The sequence below is a fragment of the Tauraco erythrolophus genome, chromosome 15 (genome assembly GCF_009769465.1).
Source record: "Tauraco erythrolophus isolate bTauEry1 chromosome 15, bTauEry1.pri, whole genome shotgun sequence".
Taxonomy (NCBI): domain Eukaryota; kingdom Metazoa; phylum Chordata; class Aves; order Musophagiformes; family Musophagidae; genus Tauraco; species Tauraco erythrolophus.
This window is the reverse complement of record NC_141479.1, coordinates 2615791-2640386: the sequence shown is the minus strand read 5'-3', so window position 1 is coordinate 2640386 and position 24596 is coordinate 2615791. Positions and strand designations below refer to the sequence as shown.

Here is a 24596-nt window from a genome sequence, read left to right as displayed (position 1 = left end):
ATTTATGGACAAACTTGCAAAAGGTGTCATAGCCCCAGTTATTTATACGAAGGCATTTCGCTGTCAATTTTAAAAAAAGCAAAGCGTAGGTAGCCTGTAACATCAAAAGACTCATAACGCAGTTTTTGTAGACCCTTTTGGCAGACTCCCTGAGACACAAAGGAAGGGACACCATTTGTTAAAAACGCTAAAAAGTTTTCTCTACACCACCAAAGCACTTTTCCTTCTCTTTTTCGTCAGCAACTGGATGCCAGTAAAGTTCTCCAACACGACTGGAGCACGTGTGGGGAAAAAGGTGACGTTCCACCTCTAACACCTCTTACTAGTGGGGCTAAAAGCAGCAGTTAAAGTTGGTCACTCTCTCTTCAGTGGTGTTGACCCGCTGGTCACGAGCTCCCCTGGTGTGCTTTAGTGTCACACCTGTCAACTCGGTGTCGCTTTGTGCTTAAGACATTCGCTCCGTATTTGGAAAAGGTGGTGCCCGGCTGTAATTCCAGCTGTAACGGCACCGGCAGCGGGGGCTGGCACCTATGCCAGGAGACAAACTAAACGTTACTAGAGGACTCAACACAAGGAATGCGTTCTCACTTATTACAGGCTCAGGCTAAAGCCCACTGAAGCTGGAGAAATTATCCTCTGATTTCAAAGAGCTTTGGATCAACCACTTAGGAAGCTGTGCGCACGTCGGGACGCGCGGCGTTATTTCGGAGTTGGGTTTATCAGTGACGGTTGTCTTAGCAGCATCCTGTGCCTGCTCTAACAGATGTGTTCGTTCCTCTTACTACTTTTTGCATCAACCCAGGCTCTCAGTGCGTGTAATCCATTTGATACTTATTCTGGGGGACTAAAACCGAGTGGCCGGCCTGGAGTTTTAGGAAGGAACGTACTTTCGAGCTTGCTGCAACAAGTCCTCCTTCCGCTGAACCAACATACGCTGCCTTTCGTCAGCTGACTTTGAAAAGCGACTTCCCCTGACCTCAAAATCTTCTGCTTCGCTAGGCTCTGCTTCCATTTCGCTGAATTCCACCATTTCTTCCAGTCTTGAGTTGAGTTCAAGTGGCACTCTCTCAGTCTAAGAGAAAAGGAAAAGGAAAAAAGTCCTAAGTCTTTGCAAAACTTGCTAACAGGGCTCCTTTGCGTCACACCAACAGCTACAAAGAACTGTCATTTTCTGAGGCACTGGAAGAAAGTAGACTCTCACCTGCCGTACCCAATTCCCTTGGGCTCCTTTGAAAACTCCAGCCAAAATACAGAACAAAGCTCTTCCGAAACACGTTCAAAGAGCCTGTATTCTACAACGCTTTATCTTTTATGCCGTGTTTGAAAGTGATCCCAAAGACAAACATTAATTACTCATAATTAGTGCTCTATGAAAACGGGGCATTTGAAACAGTCAAGATTCTGCACTGACTTGACAAGCAGTGCAACAGTAAAGAGTTGAAAAAGCAGAAAACCACAGAGTAAGGAAAGAATAGCAAATGTGTGTGCAAAGAGGATGTGTGCCGGAGAAGGGAATTTATGAGGCTTTGGTTCACTGGGTTCTGCAGTACCCAAATTATTGAGTACTCAGGCTGCCGGAGCAAGGCTGGCATCTGTCCCAAGCACGGCGTGTCAATAAAAGAAGGTGGCAGCCCCGCACTTAGTACCTCTTCACCCGTGACAGCTGGCCGACAACGCTAACGTGAAAATTGAGCTGATGAATGATGATGCTGAACTAGCCCAGGTGAACCAGATCCCATCCTGTCATACACCATCAGATCAGCTCTGCGATGGAAAAGCAAGATGTTTCCAAGCGCGGTCACGTCAAGAAACAAATCACCTCAATGGAAGGCTTAAGGCTTTAGCCATCATTTGGTACCCCAGAGGATTACTCAAACAAGTAGGATGCATCACAGAGGCATTAGCCAAGTCAGTTCCTACCACCCAGTGCTGGTATATCCACGGCAGGAGCCTCGCCAGCCAGTGACGCGGGCACGGCAGGAGGACACAGCTCACGTCCCAACGGCCTGAACCTGCAGCACGACAGCGTGCAACGCACAGGCTTCAGCAGCTGCTGTGCCAAACATGCTGAGTCATTCCAAAGCCCTGGAGACACACCGGTAACGCTCGACGCGACACCTTCAGAGAGCGAAAACTGAGAGGAATGTCACTTCCCATCAACGAAGTGAACCAAGCAGGAGTGTCAGGGCTCCAGCCGGAGCAGTACCAACACTGCAACCTCAAACACAAGCACATCTTCAGCCTATTTCAGCAAAACCAGTCAATTCCAGTGCGCTGGGGAAGGGCTCCCCGTACCACTCCTGGGGACGCACCAGGCCAACGCGAGGGGTACTGCTGGACCGCCTCAAGGCAACGCCGCATCCATGAGGAGGAAGCAAGAGCTCCACAGAACGATCTCATGGATCCTACCCACGGCCAAGACGACTTCAGCAGACCCAGAGGAACCGGTATGGAGCAACAAAACTGCTGCTGCCCACTACCACACAGGCGGGCACAGAAAAAGGAAGCTCTGCTGGGTAAAGCAGTGAGGAGGGCACTCACCAAGGTTCATGTTGAGGCAAGATCACTTTTTTGTTTTCCGATGGGCCGTTTGTATCAGAAGATGCAAGCTAGTTCACCTAAGCTTTTTTTTCGTAACGTTAACAAAGATGCAAAAATCGATACCCAGAGCCTCTTCTTCCATCCAAGCACAAAAGCAGTTACTGAGGAGGTTTCAGAGACAAAAATATCAAAACTAATTGCAGTAAAGGCTATGATAAGCCTCGGTACGAGAGCTGATCTCGGATGCAGAAACCTGTAAGCTACAGAAACCACTCCTCCTTCAGGCTCCAAGAGAAAAAGAGTTAGTTTCATGAAAGCCATGGGATGCCTCAGAAGTGTCTCTAAGCAGAATCACCAAGTACTTAAACGACGACAATAAAGCGTATTCCCAAGGGGAGGGGGGCAAGAGCTGCACCAGGCAAGCTTCAGCTTTGTAACAACAGCTTACTAGTTAGGTCTGAGCATGCCCCACTCCATCTCCACCCAGGATTACAGAAACAGATAAACAAACACAAAAAAAAAATTAAAGGATAATCTTTAAATACATTTTAGCACATGAAAACACAAGCCTGCAGAAAACAGCTATAGCTGCTCTGAGATCTGTTCTTATAGGGAGTAAGAGTAGAGTCAGAAAAAGAGGGGAGGGAGGGTAAATATGACAGGAACGGAGAGCGAGTGTGTAGAGCATTATGCACGCTGCTGGAAGCATCAGCACTTCAGTGCACAACTGGGGAAAAGTATGTGCACAGCATCTCGTTGAGTGTAGCAGCCAGCGCTGCTGGAAGCACCATCTCACAAACCTTTACCACCATTTACACCACAATGGTGCTCAGAGATGCCTCTAAGCTACCCTTATGTTATGTCAGCACTGACACCCCAAACTCATAAGCTACATTGGAGGGGGAATAATAAAAAAATTAGTCATTATCTTTATCTTAATTCTATCTAGAATTCAAAGATTTTAAGTCATGATATGATGTACAGCACAGAGGCAAACCTATGCTGCTCATGGAGAAGGGTGTTTATGTTTGAGCATCTTGGCTCCCCTAAGAAACGTTATTTCCAACAAGCAGGACTCCAATAGGTCTGTCACTTGCTGTTGGAGATCTATAAAGATTCCCAGTGAGTATGTTGATTTTTTTTTTAAAAAAAAAGAAGGAAAGAGATGGAAAGCTTGTAAAACTTACTCTAAGGCTGCAGCACAAAGCAACTAAGAGCTGCCACAGTCTCTCGCACGGACTGTGCCATGAGGTGTGAAGTTACATCTATCCACTATTTGGAAATTCAAGTCTCACCCAGAGGAGATGATGACGGCTTCTTACATCCCTTCCCACTTGCATTTTTAAAAAGCTTAAAAATCAAGCACAATCTGCTGAAGTGGCTTGTCTGCTGCTAGACCTTTCCACACGGACAAGAGTTTGACTGACTACAGCAACACATTCCTCTGGCAAGAAGAGAACTTCTACAATACGCCAGGCACTCAGTTAAAAATGAAAGCAAAATCAGGGAGATACAAAAGTGACAGGAGTTTCCTAGAGGAAAGACACTGCCAGGCTCCCAAGTGTCCTCTCCACAACAAAAATACTATCAATAGCAAGGAGGAAAGCAAGGCTGACTCCTGGGTAGATCTCTGTGGCTATGTAACACGGGCGATCAGCTTACTTGAAGCCAGCCTAAGTTAAAACTAAATGCACAAAGCATTTACGAGGCAGGAGGAGGACAGCAGCCCCACTCAGCTGCAGGGGATTCACAACTTTTCACGTATCTCCAGGCTATCACTGTGCTATTTTACAAACCAAAAATACATCCTCCGTCCAAACTGCCATTCGCTCCAACTAAAACACATCATTTGAGCAAAGTGCTCAGCTGTAATTCAGAGCAAGAAGGTGTCACTATTAGAGAGCACGTGGTCAAGGACGTGACATGTGAACATCCCTCCCAGGTTTTTCAAGTTCTGCAGAAGGCAGGACAGAGACACAGGCAGCATCAAGCCGGAAGAAAAAGGTGAACAGCAACACAACAATTCACAGCGAGATTTGAAGCCAGTACCAAGCTAAGGAAAATTAGTTAGATACTATTTGTAGCAAGAGAGGTTCTACTCTCACTGAAGAGGGAAAATGCCACCAAAACCTTCACGTTAACCCAAAAAGTTACTAAAGAGTTGCTAGCTCAAGATTTTCATTCCTGTAGTTCTGCATCTCCTGCCCCAGGCTCTTATCAAACACCTGCACCAATCCCCACCACGTCTTCTTCAGCCTCAACTGCAGTATCAAACCAGATGAAAGTTTTATCTGTCCTGCAACCTGCTAACGAGGGAACTGCTGCAGTTCAATTTCAGGTGAGAGGTTGGCTATTTAGGTTATTAAAGGCTTCAGAGGCACAAAGTCACACACCTCACAAATCCACACTTTCTAAGCCGGCGGAAACTGAGGTTTATAAACCAGAAACCCTTGAGATTTTTCTGCTACAGTCAGGGAAAACAAAGTGGAATAAGACCTTATTCTACTCACAGGCTCATTTTTTTCTTCTTGCCACATTTTAGCTAGCACACGCTGCTTAATAAAGCCCTTGGTGAAGAACAGCGAAACCCATTATTGTGATTTATATTTAAAAGAGCTGTTATTTCTTGGTCGTGTATCCCACTCCATTCATACCAAAGCTCTCTATGCCTCCAAGTGCTTTCTCTAGAACACAAAAGAATTCTTATATGCAGAAGAAAAATACTACCCATTTTAAGGGAAGTGTCTGGAGACATACAGATCAGGAATGGGAAGAAGAAGGGGAAAAGCAAAGCATCCTGCTCTTCGTATTCCACAGATGGGCACGGGCCTGACCAGACGTGAGCAGAGACATGAACTTTTTCTGTTCTTTGTATCATTTGAGAGCACTTTCCTTCAAGGAGGAAAAAGAAAAGCACACAGATAATTCTTTACTTTGAAGTGCTACTTCAGGTGCCTGACAGCGTGAGTTCTGGTGTGAAATGCCAGGAAGGGCTGCCACAGCCTGACCTGGTACGCAACCAACGGCACTGATCTGTCCATGCAGCTTCTAATTGTGCTTTTTGCTCGTTTTTATGCCAAATTACCTGGGTGACAGTTTCAGTATCCTCCTGATCGGTACCGTGCCGTTCCACAGAACTGTTCAACGCAGGTCTAACGCTGTCTGCTCGCTGAAACGCAAACGTCACGGGTTTAACACAGCGCGCGAAACGGCAAAACAAAACCGAGTTCTTTGCACGCATTCCAACTCTGCCCTCTGCAATGTCATGTGTTACGTTCAATTCAGAAACAGATAAGTTAGCAATAAACAGAATGCACTGTGCTGAAAGAGAATTCTCTCTGCTTCCCCACACGCAGGCTCCGGATAACAGCGCTATCTGATGTGCACAGAACCAGAATTCAATATTTTTATTAACGGAAACATTGTCCCCAGACTGCTTTACTGAAATCTGCTATCGCTAATTAAGAACAAGGCATCACTTTGCCGACCAGCCTAACACATTAAAAGGCCTTCTTCGAAGGGCCACAGCAAGGAACACCTGCTTACATCTCAATTGTACACCACTGACACATTCCAATTAGTCAGATGTTGCGACATGGAGATAAAACGTGCACTAGACTGCCAAAACCAGTTTGGTGCTTCCGACTGCAACAACTTCCTACAGGTAAAATCTGAAGGATAAGTCTGCATTAAACTAAGCTGGATTCACCAGTGCTTCCACTTACCTCACTCCCCTCACTCATTATATTAGCAGGCTCGGTTCTGTGCTAAGAAAGTCATTTGAGGTACACGGTCTTACGACTTACCTGTGTGGGGAAAGGTACCTGGATGCGCCCTTCGAGGATGTTGTCGGTGGTGATCTCGACAGAACGGGTTAGCTGCAGATCCTGTAGAACTAAATGATATGGAACCTGAGGGAACATCTCCTGAATCTGATGGGCCTGGAGAAAACAAACGTTTACACAGTCAGTATCAACAGTGAATAAAAGTCAGCTGGTAAGTATGTCCAAAGATGCTGTTTATGATATGATAACCCTCACGGAGGAAGAAAAACAAGAGAAAGAAAACCCATGTTGGCATGGACTTACAGGGCAATATTTTGACTCCACTGAAGCCAACGGCAAAATTGCTACTCCTATGGAGACACCACACAGTCCTGAAAATTCAGGTTCCTAAACAGGGTTTGTAGATACACAAAGGCTTCAAAAATCTTCCCTATGCTCTTTTTATGATGGCCTTTTTAATAAAGATCTATATGAAATTCACAGGAGTGACTGAATGTTAGATGAACACATCACTTTTCTTTGTCCCAGACAGATTACAAAATGGAATAGGTTTCAATAACCTACTCTCTCCAGCCACCCTGCCTGCAAACCAGTTTAATAGGGTCTGAAAGCTCAAAAAAAATGAAACTGAGCTGTCAGGGAACTGTTACTATTGAATTTCAAGCTACTTAAATAATATCCAAATTAAATAGATAAGAGAGTAGAGAAATAATATGCTTTTAGAGTCCAACAGTTAGACTTCATTAAATATTAAAATCTGTATTTTAACTAATGCTGAAAGTTACTGAGGGGGTTGGGGAATGAGAACAACAATAAGAAAAGGAGGGTGGAAGGAGTTTTGAGAGCAAAGTAAAAACTATTCATCAGCTGACAGTGAGTTCAAACACAAGCAACGATAGCAAACCTCACTCTCCATTGTACTAACTTGTGGCCAAAGCCAACTGAATCAGCATTTCAGCCTCTGGCCTTTCCCTCAAAACACTTCCCTAGGTTTTTATTCAGTAACACAAAGAAGAATTTCACTTATTTTCTATTAAAAATGTGTAACATGCTAACAGTTTGCTAACCTGGGTCTTTCCATTAAAGTAGGCATTTTAATGTAAGTTGCCACTGTACTTTTAATACTACACAACACTAAGAAATCATTACTCATCCTTAACAAAAGCCTGTTCGTGTCACTGTGTCCAGTAAAAGAAAAACTAAACCAACCTTACAGGGAGAGTTCCTGCATATTTAACTGGTACATCATCTGCCAACAGCTTACCGCTCCCTGCCTGCCTTGCCTCAAGCCCCCTAAAAATCGTGGCTTTATCCTCTTGAGGCTTAAACCTGGAATACTACATTCAGCTGTGGAGTCCTCAACACAAGAAGGACATGGAGCTGCTGGAGCGGGTCCAGAGGAGGCCATGAAGATGATCTGAGGGCTGGAGCACCTCTGCTATGGAGACAGGCTGAGTTGGGGCTGTTCAGCCTGGAGAAGAGAAGGCTCCGGGGTGATCTTATTGCAGCCTTCCAGTACCTAAAGGGGGCCTACAGGAAAGCTGGAGAGGGGCTTTGCACAAGGGCATGTGGTGATAGGACAAGGGGCAATGGCTTTAAACTGAAAGACGGGAGATTTCCATGAGATCTAAGGAAGAAATTTTTCACTCAGAGGGTGGTGAGGCACTGGCATAGGTTGCGCGGAGAAGTTGTAGATGTCCCAGCCCTGGAGGTGTTCAAGGCCAGGCTGGATGAGGCTTTGGGCAACCTGGTGTAGTGGAAGGTATCCCTGCTCATGGCAGGGGGGTTGGAACTGGATGATCTTTGAGGTCCCTTCCAACCCTAATCATTCTATGAAACAGTAGTGAAGGTTATGGGAGAGATCTCACATTCAGAAAATTTCACCACTTTCATGAGATACCTCATTTATTTACATTTCTTAATATGCTACTGCACACATCCTTCTCTTTTGTACTACATTGGAGAGTTCATGTACAATGTCAACAAACTGGGATTTCATCCTCAACACTCCTATCATCATCATGAATCTGCAAGAGTTGACTGTGCTACAGAGAGCCCCATCTCGCACTGGCAAGACACTCAAACAGAAACAGCTTTCTTGGAGCTTAGTGCTATTAAAAACAAATACTAAAAAAAAAAAATAGAAATCAAAAGCTGTAGAATGGGTTTGATCAGTTACCACTTGACCGATGGCTGAATTCTCTGGTTACAGACTCACATCCTTTGCTACCCCAAGTTGTGAGTGAAGGTAAGTTCTGAAAAAAAGCTAAAGAAGTTGCACTGAGCAAGCTGAGAAAAAGTCTGCCTATCTACGCAGAAAGCACACGTAATTTTTCTCTCTCACTTACCTACCTCCAGACCTGTTCTTTTACGTTCGCGTATTTGAACCACCATACGATCCTAACTTGACTAAAACAAAGCTTCTCTCACTCAAAAAAGGCTTTCATGTAGCATCTAAGCACTGTTTTCCTCCCCGTCCACGTTCTCCACTTACATTACCTCTTTCCCTTTACGACACAAACAGGAAGGCTGAGGTGCACACTACTAAAACAGTCTTACCATGGCATTCAGCTGGGAGTTGCTGGCTTGTGCGATACCCAGGATGTTTGTGGTATGCATCACTTCTACGGAAAAACTAGGCAGCCAGCTGGCAATTCGAGAGCCTAAGAATAAGAGATTACCGAGTCAGTCAAGGAAGAATATGAGGTTCTCAGCAGGCAAAGTACTTCTACATGTATTTAACATAAGTCTTCCTATTTCCACAAGGTACATATGGGGAGTTCTGCAGTGCAATCCATCCCTAAGGTCCCCCAAACATGGAGATCGCTGGAGTAAATCAGTAACTGCTGATACTGTCCTCAAACACGCTCATAGTGGCTTAACAATCTGAGGGCCAGAAGGGGATCAAGAAAAAAAAAACCATCATAGAATCATAGAATGGTTTGGGTTGGAAGTGACCTTAAAGATCATCTCATTGCAACCCCCCTGCCATGGGCAGGGACACCTTCCACTACACCAGGTTGCCCAAAGCCTCATCCAACCTGGCCTTGAACACTTCCAGGGATGGGGCAGCCACAACTTCTCCAGGCAACCTGTTGCAGTGCCTCACTACCCTCAGAGTAAAGAATTTCTTCCTTATCTCTAATCGAAATCCCCCCTCTTTCAGTTTAAAGTCATTATGCCTTGTCCTTGTTTTCTTGTTTTAATGTTCCCATTCAAGGGAAAATTAAAATAATCCAGAGCCAAATTCAGTTCTAGAATACAGGAAGAACTCCAGCAATTTTATTAAAAACAGGCCAGCTTCTGAATAGGCTTAATCTGGTCCCAAAATAGGCCAGCTACACGTGGCTGGCATCACTGAGAAAATATTCCTACAAAGGGACAGAGAGTAACCAAACAAAGTGACTGCTGCAATTGTGTGCTCAGGCTCAGAGTAGGGCACATGGCTGGCTCCCTCCTCCTGCACTGCCATGTAAATAAACAGAGGGTTTGCTCTACACCACTTCACCTCCTGTCTCCACAGTAATTTTGCAGGTCTCCAAGTCACAGAAGAGCGCTGGGGAGGACAGCTATCAAAAAAACAGAGTGATAATCTAAATATAAATGTCCTTTGGAGACCTAAAGCACCCAAAAAGTGGGAGCCTTGCAAGAAGCTATCAGTCAGTCTCAATGCACCTAGAAACATCTTACCCTTCTCTGCCTATTCTTCTCCTCCCACAATCTCCAAAGACTGCAAAACCAGCACAGGTGAAGAATGGGTCACCATAAGTTTGCGGCATCTCAGCTACACTAAGGGAGCTCCACAAGGACAGAGCCCAAAGCCAAGTGTTTGCACTAGTGAAACCTACCGAGAAACAGCAAGATGCCACCAAAAACCTGGGAAACTGGAAGACAAGTATACACCAATACCAAAACTATTAAAAAAAAAAAATCTAGAAGATAAGCAAAAGAAATTGCATCTTTCAGAACAAGTTTGTCTGCAAACACAGAACTCGGCATGGTCTGAAATCACGTCTGCTTTGTGAGTACTTGTAACACCACTGAGAAAAAATGAAACAAAACGTTAAGAATGTTCCTGTTACATGTTTCCTTCTAAGAATAAGCTTCTGCAGACCTCTGCGCACAACCAGGCAAGGCAAATGGACTTTTGACAACCTCACCTTAGGTAGGGATAGGGGAAAGATCGACTTTTAGACTGCACCACAGAGGTTTTTTTTCCTCTTTGACTGTCACTGATTAACCAGCCACCTAGCAACAAAGACACATGAATTGCCCATTCTGCTCGTCAGCACAGCACGCAATGAATCAACGCCAGCATTAAAGCTGCTAAGCACAACCAATCAAGGAAAAGGGAGCACTTGTACAAAACATTTCAAGAAATCTCTGTAGCTCTGGACATCAGAGATATGGTTCTTTTACAAGAGCTCAGATACCTAAGAAACATATTTGTGTCTGATAAACATAAGCAGAAGCAAGGTTTAAGTTCCAACTGAAGCATGGACAGAGTTCCCTTCTACAAAAGGCTGCTCCCTTCGTTTATTTGGGCAACAGCATCAGACATCAGATCTGCTTAGCTCACCATCGAAGTGGAAGAAGTGATTGTGCTGGTTCAAGCGTGGTCTGCCTTCTGCTACTGCCACGGGGACCAGGTTCTCCTCCAGATTTTCCCTTTGGTGATCCTCCCTCACATGATGGCTGTCAGTGATATTGAGAGACATTCTGCAGGTGGGGCAAGATGTGTCTTGTTCCAGCCAGGACCGCAGGCATGAGCTGACAGGAAAACAGTAATATCACAGTGAGCTTGCAGCATTTTTCCAAGACATCCGTGTCACATCAAGCAGCTGTAGCATGCTCTGTACGGAACACCGACACACGGACCGCGCGGAGATCCTTTGTGGGGTACGCTTGACGAGCTCCTGATGACTCCAGCAGAGGTTTCTTATTTCTTTCAGCTGAAAATACTCGTGTTCGCTTTTTATAAACAAACATGCAGATTTAACACAAACTTTAAACACTCTCCAAGTTTGTTGTCCCTCTAGCTCAGAACAGGCAATTTTTGCCTGGAAGGGGAAACAAAGCGTTTCTCTTCTGACACCATCTGCAACCGAAAAAGGACAAAACCAACTGGGCAAGTATTTAAAATATAGTGACACAGTTTCGTAGCAGTTCTGCCAGTGTGATGTGGCAATGGCACCTCTGCAGTTTTTCAAATATCGTTTCAAAAATGTCAATACCCAAATCACCACTCAAAGTGAGTACCACTCTGGGAACTCTCTAAACAGAGTTGTTAATACCAAGCAGTGCTGTGTCACTACAATGTTTACTTAATTCTGAACCTTTGCTGTCTTGCAGAAAGTGAGAAGTGTTTGAAATGCACGTTTAAACACTCAGAGCTGGGCCTGCTTTTTGATTCAGACCAGTATGACCCAGTTGCGGTATTTGTTGGCACGATAAACCTAATTTTCCGTATGGAAGAACTGAACTTCACAGAACTGAACACAATTCAATATTGCACATTTGCAGGGTGGGTTTTTTTCCACACTCTCAAAACACTTTAAAAAGGCAGAGACACAGAAAAGGGTTAAATAAGCCCATTTCCCAAACTGTGTATTTGCAAATGGAGTACAGGCACAGATCACAGGTCTGGGCTGACAGGGCAAGGAAAAAGCCCTAATTGCAGGAGCACAGCAAAGTCAAGGACACGAGCACTTGGCACAATTCCTGAAGCTGTGGCATATAGACATATTGCCAAAGTGTTTTCCACCATATTTGAACAGAGGGATACACCGTGCTCAGAAATTACAATGCTGGGTTTCCCAGAAACAACCAAAGCACTACAATAAAAATCTACCATCTGCCACCATCTTGGTCATCAGCCCAGCCAGCACGTTAGCAGTGCTGGTGCTGTCCAACCCGATCTCTACCCTGCACGCAGCAAACTCAAACCTCTGCCACAGTTGTGCTCAGAAGGTCACTTGTGAAACACCCACAGCGACACAAACTGCCACCACGGTGCTGCTCCTCAACGGCTCAACCACTGAGATGCGGGAACGGACACGAACCCCTCTCAGCTTCCATCAGCACCAAGCCCTAAAGGTGTGCAGCCAGCCAGCCCTGGTTGTACCCATTTCATACCGCACAGGCAGAAGGGCTCGGTCACCTACAGCACTTCAGCAGAAGGATGACTAACAACAGGTCAAGGTCGGCAACATTTCAGAGCAACAACTCTTCTGAAGTTGCCTGCTTCCTCCAAGATAAAAGGGAGAGCCTCCACAGAGCCTAAAAAGATCCAGATGCCCACTGCCACTAACCTTCCTTAATATTTAGGCACAGAGTTGACCTCAGCAATGTGAATGTTCCCTGCCGTCTTCTCTTCTACTCCAAATAAACGGCTACAAAAAAAGATCCCATATAACCCAGAATGGACACCATGTTTAACCTGTTGGCAAAATCACCAGGCTTTTATGAGGGGTGAAACCACTCTTCGGTTGTAAATAGGATTGTTAATTACATCTGGCTTTATATGCAAGCTTAAGTCATCCACTCTAACATGTTCCCTCCCTAAATGCACCAAGGAGGGAAGTGTAACTTAGCTTCAGAAAAAAAAACACTAAAGGATCCTTTTAGAAACAGGGAAAACAACTTTCTGAAGAGAAGACCCTGGGCTTCTCGAGTGCTCAGCAGGTGATTAAATATTCATACGATTCAGTTGCACTGGAAGAGGAGTTTCTGCTACAGAGGCACATTATCTCATTAGAGACTCCTTGGAACACAGATAAATATTTATGGCAAGGTTTGTCACAAATGACAACAAATTAGCAGGCAGATTATAACCTCTGGTTCGACAGTTACCAGAAGAGTAAAAAGCTATTTGCAGTAAGTAACTTGCTCCTAGGACACCACAGGGACAACTTAACTGACCACGCATGTTAATCACAAGGCACTTCAGAAACTCCTGGTTCAATCCCCACATCTCCTTTCATTTTGAAGCACAAGCATCAAAACGTAGGCACTGCTACAAAAGATCTAAGAAAAGACTCATCTAGCTGAGCACACTGTCTCCACGAGCATCTGATACTATTTACTACTGAGTGTAAGAAACAGTATATAGAGTGATGCTCTGCTCAGGGCCTCCCAGTTCCAACGACCAGCTGCTTAAGGACCTCTTCAGCTAATTTGGTTAACCTCTTTTATAGCCCCGATGGACTCATCTCCCCATGAAATCGTATAATCAGACCTGGCCTCCACAGCTGTCCTGGGGGACTCATCACCATACAAGAATGCACTATATAAAAACATTCCCCGTTCTCTCTTTAAAGTTAACATCTGAAAGGTACTCAAGGATCTAACTCCAATTTGAATTCCTCACCTGAAGATCAACACACCCTCACGGAAGAGGTGATGCATAGGATAAAGTAAGGGTGTGCTTTACCACACAGTTACACAGGAAGGCAGGGTGCAGATTTGCAACTCAGATACCATAACTCAACACCACCTACCCATTAGTTGATAAGATACATACTCTCAGTTTGAGGGGAAAAAAGAAGGCACCAGGTGAAAACAACTGGAACATGTCAAAACAGACCAAAACGGACATGACCTGTACTTCTGTTATTAGAAGCAGACCAAAACAGCCCCGGCAGTAAGCTTTGCTGATAGCTCGTTACTTGTCATCCTGCTGTAACTTTTGGACATGCCCATACATCCCTTCCTCTCCAGCCCCAGAAACGTACTTGTGGAAGAGATGGCCGCAAGGGAGCTTACGCGCGGATTGCATGGAGTCCCAGCAAATGGCACAGTCGTCGTTATTGACTGCCAGCTCCTCTGGTGTTGCAACGGCAAACCTACAAGGAAGATAAAGGAAGAGACAGAAGTAAGGACTACACCTGCTCAGCAGGTCCTCCCTGCCTAGAGAATCCCGCACTGAGAAAACCTTATCCTCCATGTTAACTTTTCCTTGGGAGAGGTGTGCCAGCAGGTTTGCTATTTTTTTTTCCAAACTCAAACTCACAGCACAAAGGCAGACACAGACCCTCATCCCTCCCATACCTTCTCACAGGCACTTTTGCTTTTTTGCACATCTCTGCATCCATCCTAGTTTCAAAAAGCTTTTGACTTAGTGTCTTCCAAGAAGTATGATCATTAAGTTGAGAACCTCAAACTACAACCTGCATGGATTCGGCTTATGTCATTTTTCTAAATGAGTTTTAATAGCTGTACCCATTAAGATGTCCTCTTGGGATCATAAGCATTTATGGTCTGACTAATTTTGGCCTCAGATTTTGCCAACCCCCATTTGTCTTTGATTTTTTTTTTCTTTTTTTAAACTATAGTGCCATGCAAGCAGCTACTACATAGTAGTAAAACACAAACAATATAGACATGAGTGGTGTAACAACATTACACAGTACTGCTGGTGGGAAATATACCTGGAAAACAACTACCCAAGTGCAGGGATCTCGCTGCCGTCGGCAGCTTCAGGAGGAAGTCAGGACGTGGTTCTTCCAGAACAATCAGAATGACAAACACACATCAAATCAAACAAGAAGTCCAAGACACTTGCAACTCAAAACTTTGTGAGCAGCTTAAAGGGGTTTAGTGGCTACATCCTACTGAAAAGAAACAATGCATCGTGGATGAACTTTATTATGCAGCTCTTAACCTGGTATGACAGCCATTAAATGACTTTTCCCAAAGTAAAGCTCAGGAATTTCTAGAGAAGTCAGTCTTCTCCATCTGGACTACAGCAGCAGTCATTAGAGCTAGTCAAACTCACTGAAGCCCACAATGAAAATGGTACGACGAGTACAGAAAGAGTAAAACTCCCTGTTGCTCTTGAAATTATTAAGGACATAGCTGAGTTATGAAAACACTGGATCAGAGATGCAGTAGCATCTGCCACAACCCCAGGTTTTTGCAGGCCTCCTGATTTCTCTATATTGTCTCAGTACAGGGCGATGGATTAAAGTAATTCCAAGATGCTCTCAGTTCGTCTGTTTAGAGTTGGCTCCAGGTTTAATAAATACATCCTTAAAGCTGAATAGGTTTTAATTAATATTTTCATTTAATTTCAGGCAGTAACTGAATAGTATGGCCTTGTGAAATTAAGAGCATTTACTTCTATCACAGCCAAAGCCAGTATCTGACAAGTGAAAACAGGCAAAGCTCTGCAGAGCTTATGCCACCCCACCACCTCGAGTAGCGTACAAGAGAATGCAGGAGAAGAAATACTGGACAGAGGAGTTCACTTGTTGCCAGTAACACGTTACCAGTAATACTCCTATTTTAATAAGTCAATCCTACCTATCTGTGAAAACCAGAAAGGGTGTCCTCACTGCCAAATAAAATGGGTAAAAGCATACTGTACAAATGTAAAAAATGTAGAGTTGTATTTGCAAGATTGCATCTCTCCAGCTTACACCATGCCATCGCCTACCAAAGGAACGTACAAGAATCCCAACTTCTTCATCAGAATCCTATCTCCAAGATCCACATCAAGATCCCAGAGCAAAGAAGAGGCCCACCTAGCTTCCATGTTTCCGACCACACGCAGGTAGTTCTTGTGCCGCCGAATTCTTCGTTGAACCTCGTGAAACAGGTAGCGCAGCTGCATAAAGATCACCAGGCTCGCCATCGACAACCAGATATTGCCAAACAGCTTTGGAAAAAAAACAGAACAGTCATGAGGAACAAACACCGTGGGAACCAACAGGCAGCCGCAACAGACTGCATCAGGTCTTAAGAGAAAAAGTCAAGAAACCAACAGTGAAGAATTTTCCTTCTGTTGAAACCCTTTAGACTAACCACACATGTTCAGATATGTCACTACTTGTTACGTCCTCTCATACAACTTAAGTAGTGCAGCATTTGTAACAAGGATAAACTGTATTCAGCCCTGTTCAGCTTAATGTCCCCTGCTGCCCATGAAAATAATTCAGTCTGATACTACCCAATAACAAAGCTAATTAAACACCTATTAAACAGATAATTACACAGGAGCTAATACTCCATAACAAAGTTATTTGTGAGGACTCCAGTTGCACAGAGGGAAAGTACGAGAACCCCACAAACTACATTTTCCTCTTTATTTCAAGAGCATCTCTGCAATATTTAGTTCATAATACAAGCAAAGAAAAAAAAATATATAAAATACATATACCCAGCACCCTTTATTTTAAGGCCAGTCTGTTTGCTCAACATTATGTCCAGTATTTCGTACCAGCATATGAATATGATGCATCAAGTCCAGTGAAAGCAAGGTCAGCTCCATGACAAAATCCGTGTAGTAGACGTAAGTGCCTTTGCCCTCCCACGTTCCTTCATGGTTGAGATCCCACAGATGAATGATGTATCTGCAAGAGCAGGGAAATTAACATTATTCTATCTTTTTTGTTAAATAGTATCTCTAGCATTCAATCTACTTTAACCTTTTCCCAAACAACTTCTGGGTATGGATTCTTTGCCCTTCCTAAGCCCAGCACCCACACTCTGCTTTCCTGGGGAACTTTTCTTTACTGTTTACTGGTTTCAAACAGCAACGTTTTAAAAAGGCAAAAAGCAACCAATGATCAGCCCACACTGGCATTACAGATACCACCAGCTGACAGAGAAGATGTACCATTGGCTAAAAACTCCTGCATGTAACAAAAGCAAATCTTGGGATTATAGTAACTAGTCCCACATTTTTCAGCACGCGAGGTGTTCCTCTGGCGAGGTGTTACAGCTTGGTGACAGACCCCAAGTGTCAACAGCAACCTGGACAAAGAGGTTCTGTGCTACATGTCACATCGTATATGCACACACATGTGCATTACAGATACACATGCATGTTACTTCTTCAAAGTAAAAGTTCTACAGATTAAGACTTTAAAAGAAACCCAGTAGAATGACATTAAGTAGCATATATCAACCCTCATGCAGCAGCACCAATCCATTTCAATCCATGCCTCGAGCTATTAGCCCCCACTAAAGCTACCCGTGCATTGCAGAATTCATGCTTAAAATAGCACAGGCTAAAGGTAACCACCTTTGCCCATCTTCAAACACGCATCTGCAATTCAACAAGGTAACTACAGAGATCTCTGAAATCAAGAAGTGCTATATGCACTACCTTCTGGAACAACCATCCTGCAAAACATAAGCTACTCACCGTAAAATCACATGCGCGGTTCTGACTGTCACAAGCAGAGACTGTGCAAGACAGAAGAGGGGAAGAAAAAAAAAAAAGTGTTAACAACATTCTGGCATGGACAGTGTCCAGAGGCAGGAGCTAAAGAGCTGAAACACAAAATGCATTTATTGCAGCTTAACAAGTTCCTGTGAACCGACAGTCACTATAGGTGACTGTGTGCAGAAAATGCCTGTGACAAACATGAAGCTTATAAATAAATATGGAATAAATTGTTCTCAAACACACAATGCTCATGGACCAGCCACGAGCATCACTGCTGTTAAGCCTTACTTTTTCTCTCATTACATGGGATATATTATTATTTTCAACTCTTATCACTCAGTGAGTGTCGAGACCACAATCCCACCAACTACCTCTCCTCATCCCACTGCTTAAGAAAAATCTGAAGAACCAAATAGTAGCAGGAATTTGAGGAGGAATCACAGAAGCACTTCCAAGTAACTTCTCCTCTTTGCTGAGATGTGAACCCTGCATAAGTAACTGCTCTCTTTAATCATACTTACCTCTCCAGGTTAAGTACAGAGAAAAAACCTGAGTATATCAGAAAGTGTAAGCAGATCAGAAGTGTAAAGATGAGTCACCAGAAAGAACTGTTTCCAGAACACCTAATCACATTTCCACAGGCTTTTATCATCTAAGAAACGTGGCCCCATCACCCCTCTCTAACCTGTCAGGCCCACAGGATCCCATCCCTTCATCATATCCTCCCAGTGAAAGAAAAGGGGACAGGACGAACCCCCTTTGAGGCTGCCCACACTACCCTCTAGTTAGCAGGGGATTTATAATGAGCAACAGAAACCACTTCTGTACAACTGGTCTGATGGCATGCCTTCGGCACCAGCGTTACAAACAGTACAGAACTCTCAAAACCGCCAACTTCCCAACAGAGCAATAGAACTGTTGGTTTGAGTCATTTTTTCCATCTGTAAAAAGCATTTTTAAAATGCTTCTATGCATACTTAACCCTTAGTAATACCCAACATAGCTGCCACCCATTTACTAGTTGGCATTTCTGTGACTATTTAAACACCAGCACAATCTCTTATCCAAATAAGGGCTTCAGGATGAGATGCACATATCATTCAAATAGCAGTGAAAAAAGTCAAGAAGGTAACAGCAAGTGACCTAGCACGGTGTGCTGCTCTCACCACAAATATCTTCCATGAGAAAGTTAAATTGGCACGCTAGCTGCTCCTGTGAGGCACGTTACGAGACTCTCTTCTGTCTCCTGTCACCCCGCACATGGGTACCAGAAAGAGACACCACCTTGTTCATATGAGATTTTTGGCTACAGAGAAGCTCTGAGCACACCACAAAGTAAATACATCCAAATTCTAGCCAGGCAAGTGGTGACACAGAACGATTACCTGAGCTGCTGGATGGATATGTTACTGAGCACAAATTTGTGTCAGAAACAGCACACGTGGCATAAAGTCTCTGATAAGGAAGACACTTGTCAGGTAGAAATCTGAGGAGTCTAGTCTTTGCAACTTTTAAGAAGTTAAAATATAAGTTGGTACTTGGAACCTGTGGAATTTCAGTGCTTCCTTTCCACGCACCATTTCGTTGCCAAGATATCATTTGTACTGGTTAGCACTGAGGCAGCAGCAGCATCCCAATTAAAACAACGAGCTCACACAGATTTGGTCAAGGCACTGGTCTCCAGTTCCTCCACTGTTTCCAGAAACGCATTTCAACGTTCTGACACAAGAAACACTTCGCAGAAAGTACAACATTGCATCACAAGTTACACAAGTCCACGATTTGAGGTTCTAAACGTACAGCAGGACCTTCTCAGCGCCCACAGCTCAAGAGCTCCAGCTCTGCTCCACTACACACACACTTATTCCCCAGGGCCTCTGTGATACCAGCAGATACCAGCCCCGGAGATCAGCACACGACTGGAAGGCACTCAAAACCCTACGATAATGGATGTGGTTTGAGAAGCTATATAGGAAAACACACTATTATCTGTAAGGTACAATTCTAAGACTTGAATATCACTATCATTATATGGCCTCAACTGAGATGTGTGAAACAGGACCAGAAGATGGCTGCTATAGGAATGGAGTAATTCTTTCTTACAATAAAAAAGGTGCAGCGACAGACAGACTGGATATTACTTGCTATACTACAGTTCTCAAATACCATCTATTAAGGCAAAAAAGCTTATTGTTTACTCAAAACCACAGACTGCCCTTACTCAGCCTTCTCTGGGCACTTGCACGTTTCCATCCATCCTTTGGAGGCAAGCAAATGCCGACAACACAGAACGAGGGGAAACCTAACGAAAACCTGAGAAAAACATCTATATGGCTCTATTGAAAAACCCAAGGCATCAAGCTAAATCAACGTTTGCAGAGGCAGGAGAGAGATGAACAGTTTAGTGTAACTTAACGTAATTAAATAACTAATGGAATACACTTGGCGGAGTCCCTCTTGAACAGCATCGCACAAGCGACCACCAGGAAAACATTTCAGTCTGCAAGATTTAATGCTTTTTGCTGAGAACTTGAGGACTGCCACAAGGTGTCACTGCCAGTACCTGGACAGAAAGAAACCTAAATGTTTTATTCCACTTACAGGAGTGCTAGGTATTGAGTTAAGGAAACCACTCACGGCCACCCAACCCATACAGACCATGTTTAAAAGATCTACAAAAAGGCAAGATACTAGACAATCTCATGTGAGGAAAGATCAAACAGACTAGAACCCTTCTGCTTGGAATGAAAGTCAGAAGGGGAACACGAGAAAGGGCTATAAAAATCACAAACAGCGTGAAGAACAGTAAAAGGGGAATGATTCTTCATGTTTTTTCACCATAAATGTACGAGATGATAGCCAGGGACATTAGCAGAAAGATTCAGAACAACTATAAGAGCTCTTTTGTGCACATAAAGCCAAGTTAAATGTGGAATTTGTTGCCTTTGGACATTGCGGAGGCCAAAGTATAAATGAGTTTAATAAACGAACAGACAACTTTCCAGAGTCCATCTGAGGCTATGAAACCCAAGAGGCTTGTGCAACCCTCAGCTCAGGAACGTCCTAAAACACCAGAGGCCGCAAGCAAGTGCAAGAGACCCCTTCCTATGCATTGCCCACAAACCTCCGCTCCGCCCACCAGCAGCACGGCAGGCTGCATGGATCCAGGGCTTGGCTGAGGACCATTCGCTCACGCTCACGGAGCCCCTCCTTTGTTAATTAAGCAGGCAGAACAGCTCTCACTGAAACCAAGAGCTGGGCCCCATCCTGCAACCCCAAACACATACACCACCACATGGCACAGCGCTAACGAGGCAGTGCTTCAGCACTGTAATGCTCCCTGACAAACCCACCCCATGCTGGTACATCCTTCTGCCAAGCCAAGAGAAGAGACGCAACACCAGTGAGGTCTCACCAACACCCTTCCAGTGTGTAATTACAAATCTGGCCTTGCATACTCTGGTACTTAGGGAAAACTAAACCGACATATTAAGTAACCGAACCATGGTGTGACCAGCATCATATTCTCTTATTATCAGCTGACTTACTCTGCTCAGGCAGAGCACAACAACCCATCATAACATCAAAACATACTGATGTCCACTCCACAAACACACTGATGTTTACTCCACACTGCAAAGGGTTCAGAAGTGCACAAACACGAGTTGCTCAGCTCAGCTGAGATGCATCTCTTTGCGAAAACATAAGCAAATCCCATCAGTATGCCTTAAGGAAAGGATGTTAGTCTCGTTTCTTTTTGAGAAGGATGAAATAGAAAATAGAAACTCAAAGAAACAGGTTGAGGTGTACAACACACTTTCATGTACACTCTCTTCCTCTCTTTAGTGACCACTTCAACTAACCCTTCTTGGAATGCTGATGAAGCACAACCATTATTTTTTCATAGGCTGCCATTTGATTTCAGCATCATCTTAAAGATTTATCCTCTCATTCTCTTCTTCAGACAAAGAGGTTCTTGCGGGCTTAAACTCTAAGAGTTTAAGATCTGCACGCAGATCTGGCAGCTACTCTAGAACAGGGGAGGGCTTGTTGGCGTCTTCAGAGTTCCATCCTTGTGGGAAACGAAAAGAAAACCCACCGCCAAGGTACTCCCAAGCAAGGGGTGAAAAGCAAAGCAGAAATCAACCCATGTATCAAGGAAGTCTCACCTCTGCTGCCATGAAAGCCAAGGTGTGCATGCCATGGGTGTAGCCAATAACGCCACAGACGACTGCTAATCCACAGCAGGACAGGAGCATGGCTACGAGCAGCGTCAGGACTCTGATGTGGCTGCTCATGGGTGTTGTAGGGGAAAAGGAAAGCTGCAGAACAAATACACAAACAGATAAATACATAACAGGTTTAAAGGAGTACTTCGTCCACTCTGCTTTCCATTGTCACCTCCCCAAACAAGTCCTCACTCCGGAAAATCTTTTGCTTTCTAGAATAAAATTCATTTCATGACCTCAACCACATAGTGTAGTAATAAAAGATGTAGAATAAAGCTAAATCCACACACCATCCCAAAGTCTCGTTCATCTCGCTGTCATTTACATTAACAAGGCTTTTAAAGCCAGGAGGGATCATTAGGATTATTTGATCTGATGTTTACATCACCCGTGCAAGAAAACCTCAGAGGCTTTCTCACATGGTACTTTCTGCACCAAATCCACAGCATCTGCTTAGGATGAACATGCATTTTAGGAAGACACCTAACCTTCATGCACAGTCTTTGAGCAATGAGAATAATTGTTCTGCCAATTTTGAATCTTACAGCTGATCTGAAGTTGCCCACCTTTTATCTTCCAGCCCCTAGGTCTTCCAACGTAACTTTCATCTGAAAGAGACATCTCCCCCAAAAATTTATTTTGCAGCTAGAGACTGCTGGACAGTCTACTGAAAAGAGCTGTCTCGTTCAATAGCATCTATAGCTTATCAGCTCTCTAACCTGCCTTAATGGGAGGCTACACCCAGGCTGTCTAAATCAAAGATGACTCAAGAGTCAAAGTATTTCGGTGGTACATCCCCTTATTTTCAGGGCAGGAAAAGGAAGAACAGGACAAGGAAAGGAGCTGCCCAAAGCTTTGGTTTGATGTTGGGTGGGTTTTTTTAAATTGGTTCTTTCTTCTTTGTTGATATCTGGTTCAGTCCCACATCCCCTTGAGTTAGCAAGGCCAATCACACAAGTACCATTTGTCCAAGAAAAGAACTAAGATATAGGCTTTGCATGCAGAAAGAATATAAAAAGGATTTATTCCCATGTGAGCTTTGTTCTTTTACAGCCTTCTGAACAACACTAAAAATGCCAGATGACTGCCTTGCTCACTTCTGTCTCAGTTTTCCTAACTCAAATTGACGTAGTTCCAAGCTCAGTGCTTAGCTACTTGTGAATTAACAGGCCTCACTGTGCAAAGCACAGAGCTACCAAAAGGAAACTCACAAATTCAACTCAGTTCTAACTTTTACTTGGGGCAGAGGAGCTGAAGAAAGTGCATGTCCATTAGAGATGTTTAAAGGGCAAGATTTGCTGTTCAAATTCCAGTTCCTTCTTCCTTGCCTAGCCTTCAATTTCTGCATCTCTGCTGAATTTATTCCTGGTATTAACAGAAACTGGGATATAGCTTGCGGAGAAAGTTGCACTGTGTATCGTAAAGATGTTGACAGTCAACATTGGACAGATGTAAATGAGCTTGAAACCTGAGCACAGAACACGCAGAAACAGGCTTTACAGACTGACACCAAAGGGCACCAATCTAAGGGATGCTCTGTTGTCAAGATTTCTTCACTAAGGAGAGCTATGGAGACATCTCACAGAGTTATGTAACAGTAATTACAGAGCACGTACAAGGAGCAATTTATCTAAGAAAATAAGCATCTTCAGCTCCATTTGTCTGATGGGAAAACTGAAGGAGTGAGATTGACATGGCACTTTAAAGCAAGCATTCGAAGCTACTGGGAGATACACGTGTTCTGCACCACAGGGTGGGGAAAAGGTCTAAATGATCTGTTTGTAACCTACCATGAGCCAGTGCCCGAACCAGAAACAGAATTTTTATGTCCCAAAAGACAGCCCTTAATCAAAACTTACATATTCAAAACGATCCTTGCAGAGCTGAACCATAAGATGAAGAAACACGAGTCCAGAGAACCAGAGGCACCACATCACCACTTCTTCCACTGTCTGAACATTCAGCACACCAAAAATGAAGATGAACTTGTAGAAAATGAAATTCCAGAATTTATCCTTGAGATGCTGTAAAGGAAGACATTTGGTTACTGTAGTGAAAGCACTGACAAGCCACATGCAGCAGAGAAAAGGAGAGAAAAAGAGAAAGGCGAAAGAAAAAGATGGAAGTAGAAATGCAACAATACGCTAGCAAAAGCCTGTTGCATACACATCTTGAATAGAATTTGTTACTCTTACTGAATTAAAAACATATTAGAAATATTAGCAGCCCTTAGCATCTATCTAGTCTTTCGTACCACCACAGCGTAACTGTTTCCTGCTGTACTTCTGAAACAGTGCTTGGCACAACCCAAGTTTGATCTCAGCTTGATTCTCCCCGCCCAAGCAACACAGCTACTGGGCCCCAAACACAAAGTCCTCTTTGCTAGAAGAGCTGCCATGGTTAGTTAGACAAGATGCCCGAACAGCCTAGCACCTTGCTTCCAAAAACCTGTCAAAAAGTACAGATGATTAAGAAGAGATGACAAAGTCTGCTCTCAAAAAGCAGAATGCCTACAGTGAAGAATGAGATGGATGAGCAATGAAAAAAAAAACAAACACTATTCCCACACACATGCAGTATGAAAGAAACAATGTGATGGTCTCAAGCAGCAGATCGCAAGCCAGCTTGTTGGGGATAAAAAAAAATATGAAATAAAATGTTTTGTTAAAGAACACGATGAAATCTCCAGGAGTTTAGTGAAGACAGGCCCAGAATTCCTTCATGATGCTGTCGTTTTTGGCTCACCAATATTAATAACCAGCTTTCCTTTACCTGAGAACCGAAGCATACTCCCACCGTCCCAACGCAAACGGATCCACGTTGCTACTGCTTTTCACTTCAGTTTTTAAGAGGGCAGAGAACACCCTG

General features: G+C 43.9%; 1 protein-coding gene across 4 annotated transcripts in view; it reads right to left on the bottom strand.

Moving 5' to 3' along the window:
- AMFR (autocrine motility factor receptor) overlaps positions 1–24596 on the bottom strand; it is a 29809-nt gene that overhangs the window by 2251 nt on the left and 2962 nt on the right. For all 4 annotated transcript variants that reach the window (XR_015222561.1, XM_086620693.1, XM_086620694.1 and 1 more), the window contains 11 exons: positions 23588–23752; positions 21669–21821; positions 17476–17516; positions 16546–16678; positions 15851–15984; positions 14060–14170; positions 10906–11096; positions 8886–8989; positions 6348–6482; positions 5627–5710; positions 888–1072 (listed from right to left, as the gene is read on the bottom strand). Coding sequence is in view for 3 of the 4 variants with exons in the window: in XM_086620693.1 (XP_086476819.1) it covers positions 888–1072; positions 5627–5710; positions 6348–6482; positions 8886–8989; positions 10906–11096; positions 14060–14170; positions 15851–15984; positions 16546–16678; positions 17476–17516; positions 21669–21821; positions 23588–23752 (1436 nt within the window). In the remaining variant the exon portion in view is untranslated. The remainder of the gene's footprint in view (positions 1–887; positions 1073–5626; positions 5711–6347; positions 6483–8885; positions 8990–10905; positions 11097–14059; positions 14171–15850; positions 15985–16545; positions 16679–17475; positions 17517–21668; positions 21822–23587; positions 23753–24596) is intronic.